This window comes from Panulirus ornatus, chromosome 5, assembly GCF_036320965.1.
Source record: "Panulirus ornatus isolate Po-2019 chromosome 5, ASM3632096v1, whole genome shotgun sequence".
In the NCBI taxonomy this organism is placed as follows: domain Eukaryota; kingdom Metazoa; phylum Arthropoda; class Malacostraca; order Decapoda; family Palinuridae; genus Panulirus; species Panulirus ornatus.
This window is the reverse complement of record NC_092228.1, coordinates 26,114,889-26,132,265: the sequence shown is the minus strand read 5'-3', so window position 1 is coordinate 26,132,265 and position 17,377 is coordinate 26,114,889. Positions and strand designations below refer to the sequence as shown.

At 47.2% G+C, this 17,377-nt stretch overlaps 1 protein-coding gene across 1 annotated transcript in view; it reads right to left on the bottom strand.

Annotated features, from left to right (window-relative positions):
- LOC139748635 (uncharacterized) overlaps positions 1 to 17,377 on the bottom strand; it is a 707,069-nt gene that overhangs the window by 74,019 nt on the left and 615,673 nt on the right. The window contains exon 10 of the mRNA XM_071661839.1: positions 11,093 to 11,191. Coding sequence (XP_071517940.1) covers positions 11,093 to 11,191 — 99 coding nt within the window. The remainder of the gene's footprint in view (positions 1 to 11,092; positions 11,192 to 17,377) is intronic.

Below are 17,377 nucleotides of genomic sequence, written 5' to 3'. Positions count from 1 at the left end.
CTCAAAGGCCCAGTCCTCTGTTCTTAACGCTACCTCGCTATCGCGGGAAATGGCGAATAGTATGAAAAAAAAAAAAAAAAAAATATATATATATATATATTAGAAACGCCTGACAAGGCTGGATAAATGTATCATAAGTGGAAGCAGCAAGGAACAAAACGAACCAAATTGGAGATGGGAGGCTCGAGTGAACGAGATTTTGAGTGATCGGGGCCTGAACATGCAGGAGGGTGAAAGGCGTGCAAGAAATAGAGTGAATTAGGAGGAGGAATTACACCGGTGTTGAGATGCTGTCAATGGATTGAACCAGGGCATATGAAGCGTCTGGGGTAAACCATGGAAAGTTCTGTGGGGCCTGGATGTGGAAAGGGAGCTGTGGTTGCGGTGCATTATTACATGACTGCTAGCAATGTGAGCGGATGGTCTTTCTTCGTCAGTTCCTGGCGTTACCTCCCATACGTTAGACATTCCCTGCATGTCATGGAAGGCGACTAAAAGAGGGCGGGAGCGTAGGGCTGGAAACCCTCCTCTTCCTTGTATTTCAATTTCTCAAAGAGGGAGAAGGCTCAGACTGGGGTGTCTGAATGAGTGTGGATGTAACTAAGATGAGAAAAAAGGAGAGATAGGTAGTATGTTTGAGTAAAGGAACCTGGATGTTTTGGCTCTGAGTGAAATAAAGCTCGAAGGGTAAAAGGGAAGAGTGGTTTGAAAAAGTCTTCGGAGTAAAGTCAGGGGTTGATGAGAGTACAAGAGCCAAGGAATAAGTACCACTACTCCTGTAGCAGGAGTGGTGGGAGTATGTGATTGAATGTAAGAAAGTATACTCTAGATTGATATAGGTGAAACTGAAAGTTGATGGAGAGAGATGGGTGAAATTGGTACATATGCACCTGGGCATGAGAAGAAAGATCATGAGAGGCAAGTGTTTTGGGAGCAGCTGAGTGGGTGTGTTAGTAGTTTTGATGCACGAGACCGGGTTATAGTGATGGGTGATTTGAATGCAAAGGTGAGTAATGTGGCAGTTGAGGGAATAATTGGCGTTCATTGGGTATTCACTGTTGTAAATTGAAATGGTGAAGTGTTTGTGGAATTGTGTGCTGAAAAACACTGGTGATTTGGAATACCGGGTTTAAAAAAGAGAGGTGGTAAAAAGGCATTATCAGATTGCGTATTAATTGTTAGACGTGTAAAAGACTTTTGGATGTAAATGTGCTGAGAGGAACAGCTGGTGGGATGTCTGATCACTATCTTGTGGAGGCGAAGTTGAAGAGTTAAAGAAGCTTTCAAAAAAGAAGAGAGAATGTTGGAAAGAAGAGTGGTGAGAGTAAGTGAGCTTGGAAAGGAGACTTGTGTGAAGAAGTCCCAGGAGAGATTGAAAGTAGAATGCAAAAGGTGAGGGCAAATAGAGTGAAGGGAGTAGGTAAGGAATGGGATGCATCGAGGGAAGTAGTGATGGCATGTGCAAAAGATGCATATGGCATGAGAAAGGGGAGAGGTGGGCAGATTAGAAAAGGAAGTGAGTGGTGGGATGAAGAAGTAAAGTTGTCAGTGAAAGAAAAAAAGAGAGGCGTTTGCACGATACTTACAAGAAAGTAGTGCAAATGACTGGGAGATGTATAAAAGGAAGTGGCAGAAGGTCAAAAGAAAAGTGCAAGGGTTTAAAGGGTTTAAAGAGCGGGCAAATGAGAGATAGGGTGAGAGAGTATCATTAAACTTTAGGGGGACCGGACTAAAACGATGACTTGGAAGGAAGTAAATAATGTGCGTAAGACAAGAGAACAAATGGCAACATCAGTGAAGGGAGTATGGAGGAGAGTGATGATAGGTGGTGATAAAGTGAGGAGATGGAGTGAGTATTTTGAAGGTTTGTTAAATGTGTGGCAGATGTAGGGTGCTTTGGTCGGGGTCTTGTGTGAAGTGAGAGGGTTAGGGCGAGTGGTTTGGTTGAGACAGAAGAGGTATAAGTTTGTTGAGTAGTCCTGGTAAATTATATGGGAGGGTATTGATTGAGAGGGTGAAGGCATGTACAGAGCATCAGATTGGGGAAGAGCAGTGTGGTTTCAGAAGTGGTAGAGGATGTGTGGATCAGGTGTTTGCTTTGAAGAATGTATGTGAGAAATACTTAGAAAAGTAAATGGATTTGTATGTAGCATTTATGGATCTGGAGAAGGCATATGATAGAGTTGATAGAGATGCTCTGTGGAAGGTATTAGGAAAATATGGTGTGGGAGGCAAGTTGTTAGAAGCAGTGAAAATTTTTTATCAAGGATGTAAGGCATGTGTACGTGTAGGAAGAGAGGAAAGTGATTGGTTCTCAGTGAATGTAGGTTTGCGGCAGGGGTGCATGATGTCTCCATGGTTGTTTACTTTGTTTTTGAATGGGGTTGTTAGGGAGGTGAATGCAGGAGTTTGGAGAGAGGGGCAAGCATGCGGTCTGTTGTGGATGAGAGAGCTTGGGAAGTGAGTCAGTTGTTGTTCTCTGATGATACAGCGCTGGTGATTGATTCGAGAGAAAAATCATAGAGAACAGTAATGTTATTAGGTTCAACAGGGTTGAGGGATAAGTTAGATAGATTTCAGTGGAGAAAAACTGGAGGAAGTGAAGTGTTTTAGATATCTGGGAGTGGATCTGGCAGCGGATGGAACCATGGAAGCGGAAGTGGGTCACAGGGTGGGGGAGGGGGCGAAGGTTCTGAGAGCGATGAAGAATGTGTGGAAGGAGGGAACGTTATTTCGGAAAGCAAAAATGGGTATGCTTGAAGGAATAGTGGTTCCAACATTGTTGTATGGTTGCGAGGCGTGGGCTACGGATAGAGTTGTGCGGAGGAGGGTAGATGTGCTGGAAATGAGATGTTTGAGGACAATATGTGGTGTGAGGTAGTTTGATCGAGTAAGTAATGTAAGGGTAAGAGAGATGTGTGGTAATAAAAAGAGTGTGGTTGAGAAAGCAGAAGAGGGTGTATTGAAATGGTTTGGTCACATGGAGAGAATGAGTGAGGAAAGATTGACCAAGAGGATATATGTGTCAGAGATGGAGGGAACGAGAAGTGGGAGACCAAATGAGAGGTGGAAGGATGGAATGAAAAAGATTTTAAGCGATCGGGGACTGAAAATGCAGGAGAGTGAAAGGCGTGCAAGGAAAAGAGTGAATTGGAACGATGTGGTATACCAGGGTCGACGTGCTGTCAATGGATTGAACCAGGGCATTTGAAGCGTCTGGGGTAAACCATGGAAAGTTTTGTGGGGCCTGGATGTGGAAAGAGAGCTGTGGTTTCGGTGCATTATACATGACAGCTAGAGACTGGGTGTGAACGAATGTGGCCTTTGTTGTCTTTTCCTAGCGCTACCTCGCACGCACGCGGGGGGGGGGGGGGTGCTATTTTTCATGTGTGTCGGGGTGGCGACGGAATGGATAAAGACAGCAGGTATGAATATGTACATTTGTATATGTGTATGTCTTTGTATGTATATGTATGTATACGTTGAAATGTATAGGTATGTATATATGCCTGTGTGGGTGTTAATGTATATAATACATGTGCATTTGGGTGGGTTAGGTCTATCCTTCGTTTGTTTCTTTGCGCTACCTCACTAACGCTGGAGACAGCGACTAAGTATGATAAACAATAATATGATAACAAATACACACACACACACACACACACACACACACACACACACACACACACACACACACATATATATATATATATATATATATATATATATATATATATATATATATATATATATATATATATATATATATATATATATATATATATATATATATATATATATATATATCTTCATACTTGCTTACCTTCATCCATTCCTGGCGCTACCCTGCCCCACGGGGAACAGCATCGCTACCCCCTGCTTCAGCGAGGTAGCGCTAGGAAAAGACAACAAAGGCCACATTCGTTCACACTCAGTCTCTAGCTGTCATGTATAATGCACCGAAACCACAGCTCCCTTTCCACATCCAGGCCCCACAAAACTTTCCATGGTTTACCCCAGACGCTTCACATGCCCTGGTTCACATCTCCCCACTTCCTCACACTGCACACCTCCCTCCTCCCTCACACTGCACACCTCCACCCTCCCTCACAGTGCTCCTACATCTCATGTGTCACCTGGCTGGTGTCAATATTCTCAGCACAGACCATTTCCTCCCAATGTGTGAGACGTGGCCACGTCTTCAGACCCGACCAGCCACACACCTTCCTCTGTACGGGGCCCCCACATGACACCCACACCCACACCCACACCCACACCCACACCCACAACCACTCCCACACCCACAACCACTCCCACACCCACACCCACACCCACAACCACACCCACACCCACACCCACAACCACACCCACACCCACACCCACAACCACACCCACACCCACACCCACACCCACACCCTCAACCACACCCACACCCACTACCACACCCACACCCACACCCACACCCACAACCACACCCACACCCACACCCACAACCACACCCACACTCACACCCACAACCACACCCACACCCACACCCACACCCACAACCACCCCCACAACCACACCCACACCCACAACCACACCCACACTCACACCCACAACCACACCCACACCCACACCCACACCCACACCCACAAACACACCCACACCCACACCCACCACCCACACCCACACACCACACCCACACACCCACCAACCCACAACCACACCCACACCCAAACCACACCCACACCACACCCACACCCACACCCACCCACAACCCACACCCACACCCACCACCCACACCCACAACCACACACCCACACCCCACCCACAACCACACCCACACACACCACACCACACCACACCACACCCACAACCACAACCCACACCACACCACACCACACAACCCCCCACAACCACACCCACACCCACAACCACACACCACACCACAACCCACACCAACACCACACACACACCCACCCACCCACACAACCCAAACACCACCCACACCACACACCCAACCACCACAACCACACCACCACACCACACCCACAACCACACCAAACCAACCATCACTAAACCTAATCCACACCGACCACACAGACCTAACTTCAATCAACCACACCATAACACAACCACACCAACCACAACCATCACCCACAACCTAATCCACACATCAGGACCATCACTGAGACCTAATCTTCATCATTCTGGACCATCATTAAGACCTAATCTTCAATCATCCTGGACCATCATTAAGACCTAATCTTCAATCATCCAGGACCATCATGAAGACCTAATCTTCAATCATCCAGGACAATCATTAAGACCTAATCTTCAATCATCCTGGACCATCACTGAGACCTAATCTTCAATCATCCAGGACCATCATTAAGACCTAATCTTCCATCATCCTGGACCATCACTGAGACCTAATCTTCAAACATCCAGGACCATCATGAAGACCTAATCTTCAATCATCCTGGACCATCATTAAGACCTAATCTTCAGTCATCCTGGACCATCACTGGGACCTAATCTTCAATCATCCTGGACCATCATTAAGACCTAATCTTCAATCATCCTGGACCATCATTAAGACCTAATCTTCAATCATCCTGGACCATCATTAAGACCTAATCTTCAATCATCCAGGACCATCATTAAGACCTAACCGTCAATAATCCTGGACCATCATGAAGACCTAATCTTCAGTCATCCTGGACCATCACTGGGACCTAATCTTCAATCATCCTGGACCATCATTAAGACCTAATCTTCAATCATCCTGGACCATCATTAAGACCTAATCTTCAATCATCCTGGACCATCATTAAGACATAATCTTCAATCATCCAGGACCATCATTAAGACCTAACCGTCAATAATCCTGCGCCATCATGAAGACCTAATCTTCAATCATCCTGGGCCATCATTAAGACATAATCTTCGATCATCCAGGACCATCATTAAGACCTAATCTTCAGTCATCCAGGACCATCACTGGGACCTAATCTTCAATCATCCTGGACCATCATTAAGACCTAATCTTCAATCATCCTGGACCATCATTAAGACCTAATCTTCAATCATCCTGGACCATCATTAAGACATAATCTTCAATCATCCAGGACCATCATTAAGACCTAACCGTCAATAATCCTGCGCCATCATGAAGACCTAATCTTCAATCATCCTGGACCATCATTAAGACCTAATCTTCAATCATCCTGGACCATCATGAAGACCTAATCTTCAATCATCCTGGACCATCATGAAGACCTAATCTTCAATCATCCTGGACCATCATGAAGACCTAATCTTCAATCATCCTGGACCATCATGAAGACCTAATCTTCAATCATCCTGGACCATCATGAAGACCTAATCTTCAATCATCCTGGACCATCACTAGACCTAATCTTCAATCATCCTGGACCATCATTAAGACCTAATCTTCAATCATCCTGGACCATCATTAAGACCTAATCTTCAATCATCCAGGACCATCACTGAGACCTAATCTTCAATCATCCTGGACCATCATTAAGACCTAATCTTCAATCATCCTGGACCATCATTAAGACCTAATCTTCAATCATCCTGGACCATCATGAAGACCTAATCTTCAATCATCCTGGACCATCATGAAGACCTAATCTTCAATCATCCTGGACCATCATGAAGACCTAATCTTCAATCATCCTGGACCATCATTAAGACCTAATCTTCAATCATCCTGGACCATCATTAAGACCTAATCTTCAATCATCCTGGACCATCATTAAGACCTAATCTTCAATCATCCAGACCATCATTAAGACCTAATCTTCAATCATCCAAGACCAACATTAAGACCTAATCTTCAATCATCGACCATCATTAAGACCAAATCTTCAATCATCCTGGGCCATCATTAAGACCTAATCTTCAATCATCCTGGACCATCATGAAGACCAAATCTTCAATCATCCAAGACCATCATGAAGACCTAATCTTCAATCATCCTGGGCCATCATTAAGACCTAATCTTCAATCATCCTGGACCATCATTAAGACCTAATCTTCAATCATCCAGGACCATCACTGAGACCTAATCTTCAATCATCCAGGACCATCATGAAGACCTAATCTTCAATCATCCTGGACCATCATTAAGACCTAATCTTCAGTCATCCAGGACCATCACTGGGACCTAATCTTCAATCATCCTAGACCATCATTAAGACCAATCTTCAATCATCCTGGACCATCATTAAGACCTAATCTTCAATCATCCTGGACCATCATTGAGACCTAATCTTCAATCATCCTGGGCCATCATTAAGACCTAATCTTCAATCATCCAGGACCATCACTGAGACCTCTTCTTCAATCATCCAGGACCATCATGAAGACCTAATCTTCAATCATCCTGGACCATCATTAACACCTAATCTTCAGTCATCCTAGACCATCACTGGGACCTAATCTTCAATCATCCTGGACCATCATTAAGACCAATCTTCAATCATCCTGGACCATCATTAAGACCTAATCTTCAATCATCCTGGACCATCATTAAGACCTAATCTTCAATCATCCAGGACCATCATTAAGACCTAACCGTCAATCATCCTGTGCCATCATGAAGACCTAATCTTCAATCATCCTGGGCCATCATGAAGACCTAATCTTCAATCATCCTGGACCATCATGAAGACCTAATCTTCAATCATCCTGGACCATCATAAAGACCTAATCTTTAATCATCCTGGACCATCATGAAGACCTAATCTGTGCCATCATGAAGAACTAATCTTCAATCATCAGGGACCAGCATTAAGACCTAACCGTCAACACATCCTGGTGCCAACATGAGACCTAATCTCAATCATCCTGGGCCATCATGACCTATCATCTGGACATGAGACCTAATCTTCAATCATCCTGGACCATCATAAAGACCTAATCTTTAATCATCCTGGACCATCATGAAGACCTAATCTTTAATCATTTCTCTTTCGTGAGAGAAACTGTGTTTACAGAACACATCAGCTTGTAGGTTAACACAAGGAGTTGACTGGTAAGATGGCGGAGTATTTGTGGGTTGTAGATGTTGTGGTGTAGTGTAAACACTCCTGGCTTGTGTGGTTGTGGGTTGTAGATGTTGTGGTGTAGTGTATACCCTCCTGGCTTGTGTGGTTGTGGGTTGTAGATGTTGTGGTGTAGTGTAAACACTCCTGGCTTGTGTGGTTGTGGGTTGTAGATGTTGTAGTGTAAACACTCCTGGCTTGTGTGGTTGTGGGTTGTAGATGTTGTGGTGTAGTGTATACACTCCTGGCTTGTGTGGTTGTGGGTTGTAGATGTTGTGGTGTAAACACTCCTGGCCTGTGTGGTTGTGGGTTGTAGATGTTGTAGTGTAAACACTCCTGGCTTGTGTGGTTGTGGGTTGTAGATGTTGTAGTGTAAACACTCCTGGCTTGTGTGGCTGTGGGTTGTAGATGTTGTGGTGTAGTGTAAACACTCCTGGCCTGTGTGGTTGTGGGTTGTAGATGTTGTGGTGTAGTGTAAACACTCCTGGCCTGTGTGGTTGTGGGTTGTAGATGTTGTGTTGTAGTGTAAACACTCCTGGCATGTGTGGTTGTGGGTTGTAGATGTTGTGGTGTAGTGTAAACACTCCTGGCTTGTGTGGTAGTAGGTTGTAGATGTTGTAGTGTATACACTCCTGGCTTGTGTAGTTGTGGGTTGTAGATGTTGTGGTGTAGTGTATACACTCCTGGCTTGTGTGGTTGTGGGTTGTAGATGTTGTGGTGTAGTGTAAACACTCCTGGCTTGTGTGGTTGTGGGTTGTAGATGTTGTGGTGTAGTGTAAACACTCCTGGCTTGTGTGGTAGTAGGTTGTAGATGTTGTAGTGTAAACACTCCTGGCCTGTGTGGTTGTGGGTTGTAGATGTTGTGGTGTAGTGTAAACACTCCTGGCTTGTGTGGTAGTAGGTTGTAGATGTTGTGGTGTAGTGTAAACACTCCTGGCTTGTGTGGTTGTGGGTTGTAGATGTTGTGGTGTAGTGTAAACACTCCTGGCTTGTGTGGTTGTGGGTTGTAGATGTTGTAGTGTAAACACTCCTGGCTTGTGTGGTTGTGGGTTGTAGATGTTGTGGTGTAGTGTATACACTCCTGGCTTGTGTGGTTGTGGGTTGTAGATGTTGTGGTGTAGTGTAAACACTCCTGGCCTGTGTGGTTGTGGGTTGTAGATGTTGTGTTGTAGTGTAAACACTCCTGGCATGTGTGGTTGTGGGTTGTAGATGTGGTGTAGTGTAAACACTCCTGGCTCGTGTGGTAGTAGGTTGTAGATGTTGTAGTGTATACACTCCTGGCTTGTGTGGTTGTGGGTTGTAGATGTTGTGGTGTAGTGTATACACTCCTGGCTTGTGTGGTTGTGGGTTGTAGATGTTGTGGTGTAGTGTAAACACTCCTGGCTTGTGTGGTTGTGGGTTGTAGATGTTGTGGTGTAGTGTAAACACTCCTGGCTTGTGTGGTAGTAGGTTGTAGATGTTGTAGTGTAAACACTCCTGGCCTGTGTGGTTGTGGGTTGTAGATGTTGTGGTGTAGTGTAAACACTCCTGGCCTGTGTGGTTGTGGGTTGTAGATGTTGTGGTGTAGTGTAAACACTCCTGGCTTGTGTGGTAGTAGGTTGTAGATGTTGTGGTGTAGTGTAAACACTCCTGGCTTTTGTGGTTGTGGGTTGTAGATGTTGTGGTGTAGTGTAAACACTCCTGGCTTGTGTGGTTGTGGGTTGTAGATGTTGTAGTGTATACACTCCTGGCTTGTGTGGTTGTGGGTTGTAGATGTTGTGGTGTAGTGTAAACACTCCTGGCTTGTGTGGTTGTGGGTTGTAGATGTTGTAGTGTATACACTCCTTGCTCGTGTGGTTGTGGGTTGTAGATGTTATGGTGTAGTGTAAACACTCCTGGTTTGTGTGGTTGTGGGTTGTAGATGTTGTAGTGTATACACTCCTGACTTGTGTGGTTGTGGGTTGTAGATGTTGTAGTGTATACACTCCTTGCTTGTGTGGTTGTGGGTTGTAGATGTTGTGGTGTAGTGTAAACACTCCTGGCTTGTGTGGTCGTGGGTTGTCGATGTTGTAGTGTAAACACTCCTGGCTTGTGTGGTTGTGGGTTGTAGATGTTGTAGTTATCGTTGTGTGTCTTACCTGAGCTGTCTGGCTGGTGTCATTACTGAAGATCTTGTTGTATTTCAGGAGGAGTTACTATAACCTCAAGTACGAGTTATCATAACCTTTAGAACGAGTTATTACAACCTTCATGATAACGAGAAGCGAAGATAAGAACCCAACAACAGTTGTAGGAAAGAATGCTATCATAAGTCCTGCTGTAGTAACACTTCTTTACTTACACTTTACGGGAGATGTTGTTAAGTTGTGTATAAGTGTAGCAAGTTGTAAGTTGTGGTTGTAATGTGCTCACCGGTTGTGGATACACTCAGGTTGTAACTTACCTGTACTTACCAGCTATATAGTTTCATGCACATGTACACTGAAACATGATCTACATGTACAGTAAGACATGATGTACATGTACACTGAGACATGATACATGTACACTGAGACATGATGTACATGTACAGTAAGACATGATGTACATGTACACTGAGACATGTTGTACATTACAGTAAGACATGATGTACATGTACAGTAAGACATGATGTACATGTACAGTAAGACACGATGTACATGTACAGTAAGACATGATGTACATGTTGTACATCATATAGGTTAACACGGGAGTGAGGGATACGGTCGTGTGTTGTGATGAGGCCAGACAGTGAGCGGCTGGGGGGGTTGTGACCCACTCCACCTTGTGGCCTGGCCAGGTTCCTACCTGTTCTTACTGGTTGTAGTTATGTGGAGCGGGGGGGTTGTGACCCACTCCACCTTGTGGCCTGGCCAGGTTCCTACCTGTTCTTACTGGTTGTAGTTATGTGGAGCGGGGGGGTTGTGACCCACTCCACCTTGTGGCCTGGCCAGGTTCCTACCTGTTCTTACTGGTTGTAGTTATGTGGAGCGGGGGGGTTGTGACCCCTCCACCTTGTGGCCTGGCCAGGTTCCTACCTGTTCTTACTGGTTGTAGTTATGTGGAGTGGGTGTTGTGAGGCCAGATCCTGGTCCGACCCCCTCACGCTGCTCCCACAACTGTTCACTTCGTTGAATCTGTCAAAAGAAACACACACACCCACGGGGTCATCATCAGTAAACCAAGTGAGGATCAGGTGTGGATGTATCAGGAAGTAAACCAAGTGTTTACATGAGGATCAGGTGAGGATGTATCAGGAAGTAAACCAAGTGTTTACATGAGGATCAGGTGAGGATGTATCAGGAAGTAAACCAAGTGTTTACATGAGGATCAGGTGAGGATGTATCAGGAAGTAAACCAAGTGTTTACATGAGGATCAGGTGTGGATGTATCAGGAAGTAAACCAAGTGTTTACATGAGGATCAGGTGTGGATGTATCAGGAAGTAAACCAAGTGTTTACATGAGGATCAGGTGAGGATGTATCAGGAAGTAAACCAAGTGTTTACATGAGGATCAGGTGTGGATGTATCAGGAAGTAAACCAAGTGTTTACATGAGGATCAGGTGAGGATGTATCAGGAAGTAAACCAAGTGTTTACATGAGGATCAGGTGAGGATGTATCAGGAAGTAAACCAAGTGTTTACATGAGGATCAGGTGTGGATGTATCAGGAAGTAAACCAAGTGTTTACATGAGGATCAGGTGAGGATGTATCAGGAAGTAAACCAAGTGTTTACATGAGGATCAGGTGAGGATGTATCAGGAAGTAAACCAAGTGTTTACATGAGGATCAGGTGAGGATGTATCAGGAAGTAAACCAAGTGTTTACATGAGGATCAGGTGAGGATGTATCAGGAAGTAAACCAAGTGTTTACATGAGGATCAGGTGAGGATGTATCAGGAAGTAAACCAAGTGTTTACATGAGGATCAGGTGAGGATGTATCAGGAATTAAACCAAGTGTTTACATGAGGATCAGGTGTGGATGTATCAGGAAGTAAACCAAGTGTTTACATGAGGATCAGGTGAGGATGTATCAGGAAGTAAACCAAGTGTTTACATGAGGATCAGGTGAGGATGTATCAGGAAGTAAACCAAGTGTTTACATGAGGATCAGGTGTGGATGTATCAGGAAGTAAACCAAGTGTTTACATGAGGATCAGGTGAGGATGTATCAGGAAGTAAACCAAGTGTTTACATGAGGATCAGGTGAGGATGTATCAGGAAGTAAACCAAGTGTTTACATGAGGATCAGGTGTGGATGTATCAGGAAGTAAACCAAGTGTTTACATGAGGATCAGGTGTGGATGTATCAGGAAGTAAACCAAGTGTTTACATGAGGATCAGGTGAGGATGTATCAGGAAGTAAACCAAGTGTTTACATGAGGATCAGGTGTGGATGTATCAGGAAGTAAACCAAGTGTTTACATGAGGATCAGGTGTGGATGTATCAGGAAGTAAACCAAGTGTTTACATGAGGATCAGGTGTGGATGTATCAGGAAGTAAACCAAGTGTTTACATGAGGATCAGGTGTGGATGTATCAGAGGGCTGGTCAGGAAGGAGGGCTGGTCAGGAGGGAGAACTGGTCAGGAGGGAGGACTGGTTAGGAGGAAGGACTGGTCAGGAGGGAGGACTGGTTAGGAGGGAGGACTGGTCAGGAGGGAGGACTGGTTAGGAGGAAGGACTGGTCAGGAGGGAGGACTGGTCAGGAGGGAGGACTGGTTAGGAGGAAGGACTGGTCAGGAGGGAGGACTGGTCAGGAGGGAGGACTGGTCAGGAAGGACTGGTCAGGAAGCAGGACTGGTCAGGAGGGAGGACTGGTTAGGAGGAAGGACTGGTCAGGAGAGAGGACTGGTCAGGAGGGAGGACTGGTCAGGAGGGAGGACTGGTCAGGAAGGACTGGTCAGGAAGCAGGACTGGTCAGGAGGGAGGACTGGTTAGGAGGAAGGACTGGTCAGGAGGGAGGACTGGTTAGGAGGAAGGACTGGTTAGGAGGGAGGACTGGTCAGGAGGGAGGACTGGTTAGGAGGAAGGACTGGTTAGGAGGGAGGACTGGTCAGGAGGGAGCACTAGTTAGGAGGGAGGACTGGTCAGGAGGGAGGACTGGTCAGGAGGGAGGACTGGTCAGGAGGGACTGGTCAGGAGGGAGGACTGGTTAGGAGGAAGGACTGGTCAGGAGGGAGGACTGGTTAGGAGGGAGGACTGGTCAGGAAGCAGGACTGGTCAGGAGGGAGGACTGGTTAGGAGGAAGGACTGGTCAGGAGGGAGAACTGGTTAGGAGGAAGGACTGGTCAGGAGGGAGGACTGGTTAGGAGGGAGGACTGGTTAGGAGGAAGGACTGGTTAGGAGGGAGGACTGGTCAGGAAGCAGGACTGGTCAGGAGGGAGGACTGGTTAGGAGGAAGGACTGGTTAGGAGGAAGGACTGGTCAGGAAGCAGGACTGGTCAGGAGGGAGGACTGGTTAGGAGGAAGGACTGGTCAGGAGGGAGGACTGGTTAGGAGGAAGGACTGGTTAGGAGGGAGGACTGGTCAGGAGGGAGGACTGGTCAGGAGGGAGGGTTGGTCAGGAGGAAGGACTGGTCAGGAGGGAGGACTGGTTAGGAGGAAGGACTGGTTAGGAGGGAGGACTGGTCAGAAGGAAGGACTGGTCAGGAGGAAGTACTGGTCAGGAGGGAGTAATGGTCAGGAAGAAGGACTGGTTAGGAGGGAGGACTGGTCAGGAAGCAGGACTGGTCAGGAGGGAGGACTGGTTAGGAGGAAGGACTGGTCAGGAGGGAGGACTGGTCAGGAGGGAGGACTGGTCAGGAGGAAGGACTGGTCAGGAGGAAGGACTGGCCAGGAGGGAGGACTGGTCAGGAGGGAGGACTGGTCAAGAGGGAGGACTGGTCAGGAGGAAGGACTGGTCAGGAGGAAGGACTGGTCAGGAGGGAGGACTAGTCAGGAGGAAGGACTGGTCAGGAGGGAGGACTGGTCAGGAGGTACTGGTCAGGAGGGAGGACTGGTCAGGAGGGAGGGCTGTTCAGGAGGAAGGACTGGTCAGGAGGGAGGACTGGTCAGGAGGAAGGACTGGTCAGGAGGGAGGACTGGTCAGGAGGGACGACTGGTCAGGAGGAAGGACTGGTCAGGAGGGAGTAATGGTCAGGAGGAAGGACTGGTCAGGAGGAAGGACTGGTCAGGAGGGAGGGCTGGTAAGGAGAGGGGGGCTGGTCAGGAGGAAGGACTGGTAAGGAGGAAGGACTGGTCAGGAGGGAGGACTGGTCAGGAAGAAGGACTGGTCAGGAGGGAGTAATGGTCAGGAGGAAGGACTGGTCAGGAAGAAGGACTGGTCAGGAGGGAGGGCTGGTCAGGAGAGGGGGGGCTGGTCAGGAGGAAGGACTGGTCAGGAGGAAGGACTGGTCAGGAGGGAGGGCTGGTCAGGAGAGGGGGGGCTGGTCAGGAGGAAGGACTGGTCAGGAGGAAGGACTGGTCAGGAGGGAGGGCTGGTCAGGAGGAAGGACTGGTCAGGAGGGAGGACTGGTCAGGAGGGATGGCTGGTCAGGAGGGAGGACTGGTCAGGAGGGATGACTGGTCAAGAGGGAGGACTGGTCAGGAGGGAGAGCTGGTCAGGAGGGAGGACTGGTCAGGAGGAAGGACTGGTCAGGAGGGAGGGCTGGTTAGGAGGAAGGACTGGTCACTAGGGAGGGCTGGTCAGGAGGGAGGACTGGTCAGGAGGAAGGACTGGTCAGGAGGGAGGGCTGGTCAGGAGGAAGGACTGGTCAGGAGGGAGTAATGGTCAGGAGGAATGACTGGTCAGGAGGAAGGACTGGTCAGGAGGGAGGGCTGGTCAGGAGAGGGGGGGCTGATCAGGAGGAAGGACTGGTCAGGAGGAAGGACTGGTCAGGAGGGAGGGCTGGTCAGGAGGGAGGACTGGTCAGGAGGGTGGGCTGGTCAGGAGGAAGGGCTGGTGAGGAAGAAGGACTGGTGAGGAGGGAGGGCTGGTCAGGACGGAGGGCTGGTCAGGAGGGAGGACTGGTCAGGAGGGAGGACTGGTCAGGAGGGATGGCTGGTCTGGAGATAGGACTGGTCAGGAGGGATGACTAGTCAAGAGGGAGGACTGGTCAGGATGGAGAGCTGGTCAGGAGGGAGGACTGGTCAGGAGGGAGAGCTGATCAGGAGGGAGGACTGGTCAGGAGGAAGGACTGGTGAGGAGGGAGGGCTGGTTAGGAGGAAGGACTGGTCAGGAGGGAGGGCTGGTCAGGAGGGAGGACTGGTCAGGAGGAAGGACTGGTCAGGAGGGAGAGCTGGTCAGGAGGGAGGACTGGTCAGGAGGAAGGACTGGTCAGGAGGGAGGGCTGGTTAGGAGGGAGGGCTGGTCATGAGGGAGGACTGGTCAGGAGGAAGGACTGGTCAGGAGGAAGGACTGGACAGGAGGGAGGACTGGTCAGGAGGGAGGGCTGGTCAGGAGGGAGGACTGGTCAGGAAGGAGGGTTGGTCAGGAGGGAGGGCTGGTCAGGAGGGAGAGCTGGTCAGACATGAAGCAAGGAACGTGTGAGACCAATGTTAGGAAGATCCTATAACATTAATGGTTGAGGAATGGAACACGTGAATGATTAATGATGATCACACACACACACACACACACACATACACACACATACACACACACATACACACACATACACCATACACCATACACACACACATACACACACACACACATACACACACACATATACCATACACCATACACACACACATACATACACATACACACACACATACACACACACATACACCATATACCATACACACACACACACACACACACACATACACACACACACACACACACACACACACACACAAGGGCATGTTGATCATCCAGGTATACATACACCAGAGGTGATGACCATTGTAACATATGAATGAGGTTAACAACTGGTGACTTACCCATAACAACGAATGTATGACGAACGAATAACATGTATACAGTATGTATCATGTAACATGTATACAGGATAAATCATGTAACATGTATACAGTATGTATCATGTAACATGTATACAGGATGAATCATGTAACATGTATACAGTATGTATCATGTAACATGTATACAGGATGAATCATGTAACATGTGTACTGTAAGTATCATGTAACATTTTTTTTTTTATTATTTTGCTTTGTCGCTGTCTCCCGCGTTTGCGAGGTAGCGCAAGGAAACAGACGAAAGAAACGGCCCAACCCACCCCCATACACATGTATATACATACACGTCCCCACACGCAAATGTACATACCCATACATCTCAGTGTACACATATATATATACACACACAGACATATACATATATACACATGCACACAATTCACATTGTCTGACTTTATTCATTCCCATCGCCACCTTACCACACATGGAATAACATCCCCCTCTCCCCTCATGTGTTTGAGGTAGTGCTAGGAAAAGACAACAAAGCCCCATTCGTTCACACTCAGTCTCTAGCTGTCATGCGATAATGCCCGAAACCACAGCTCCCTTTCCACATCCAGACCCCACACAACTTTCCTTGGTTTACCCCAGACGCTTCACATGCCCTGATTCAATCCATTGACAGCACGTCAACCCCGGTATACCACATCGATCCAATTCACTCTATTCCTTGCCCGCCTTTCACCCTCCTGCATATTCAGGCCCGATCACTCAAAATCTTTTTCACTCCATCTTCCCACCTCCAATTTGGTCTCCCACTTCTCGTTCCCTCCACCTCTGACACATATATCCTTTTGGGCAATCTTTCCTCACTCATTCTCTCCATGTGACCAAACCATTTCAAAACACCCTCTTCTGCTCTCTCAACCATGCTCTTTTTATTTCCACACATCTCTCTTACCCTATTATTACTTACTCGATCAAACCACCTCACACCACATATTGTCCTCAAACATCTCATTTCCAGCACATCCACCCTCCTGCGCACAACTCTATCCATAGCCCACGCCTCGCAACCATCAACATTGTTGGAACCACTATTCCTTCAAACATACCCATTTTTGCCTGCGGAGATAATATTCTCGACTTCCATACATTCTTCAAGGCTCCTAGGATTTTCGCCCCCTCCCCCACCCTATGATTCACTTCCGATTCCATGGTTCCATCCGCTGCCAGATCCACTCCCAGATATCGAAAACACTTCACTTCCTCCAGTTTTTCTCAATTCAAACATACCTCCCAATTGACTTGACCCTCAACCCTACTGTACCTAATAACCTTGCTCTTATTCACATTTGCTCTTAACTTTCTTCTTTCACACACTTTACCAAACTCAGTCACCAGCTTCTGTAGTTTC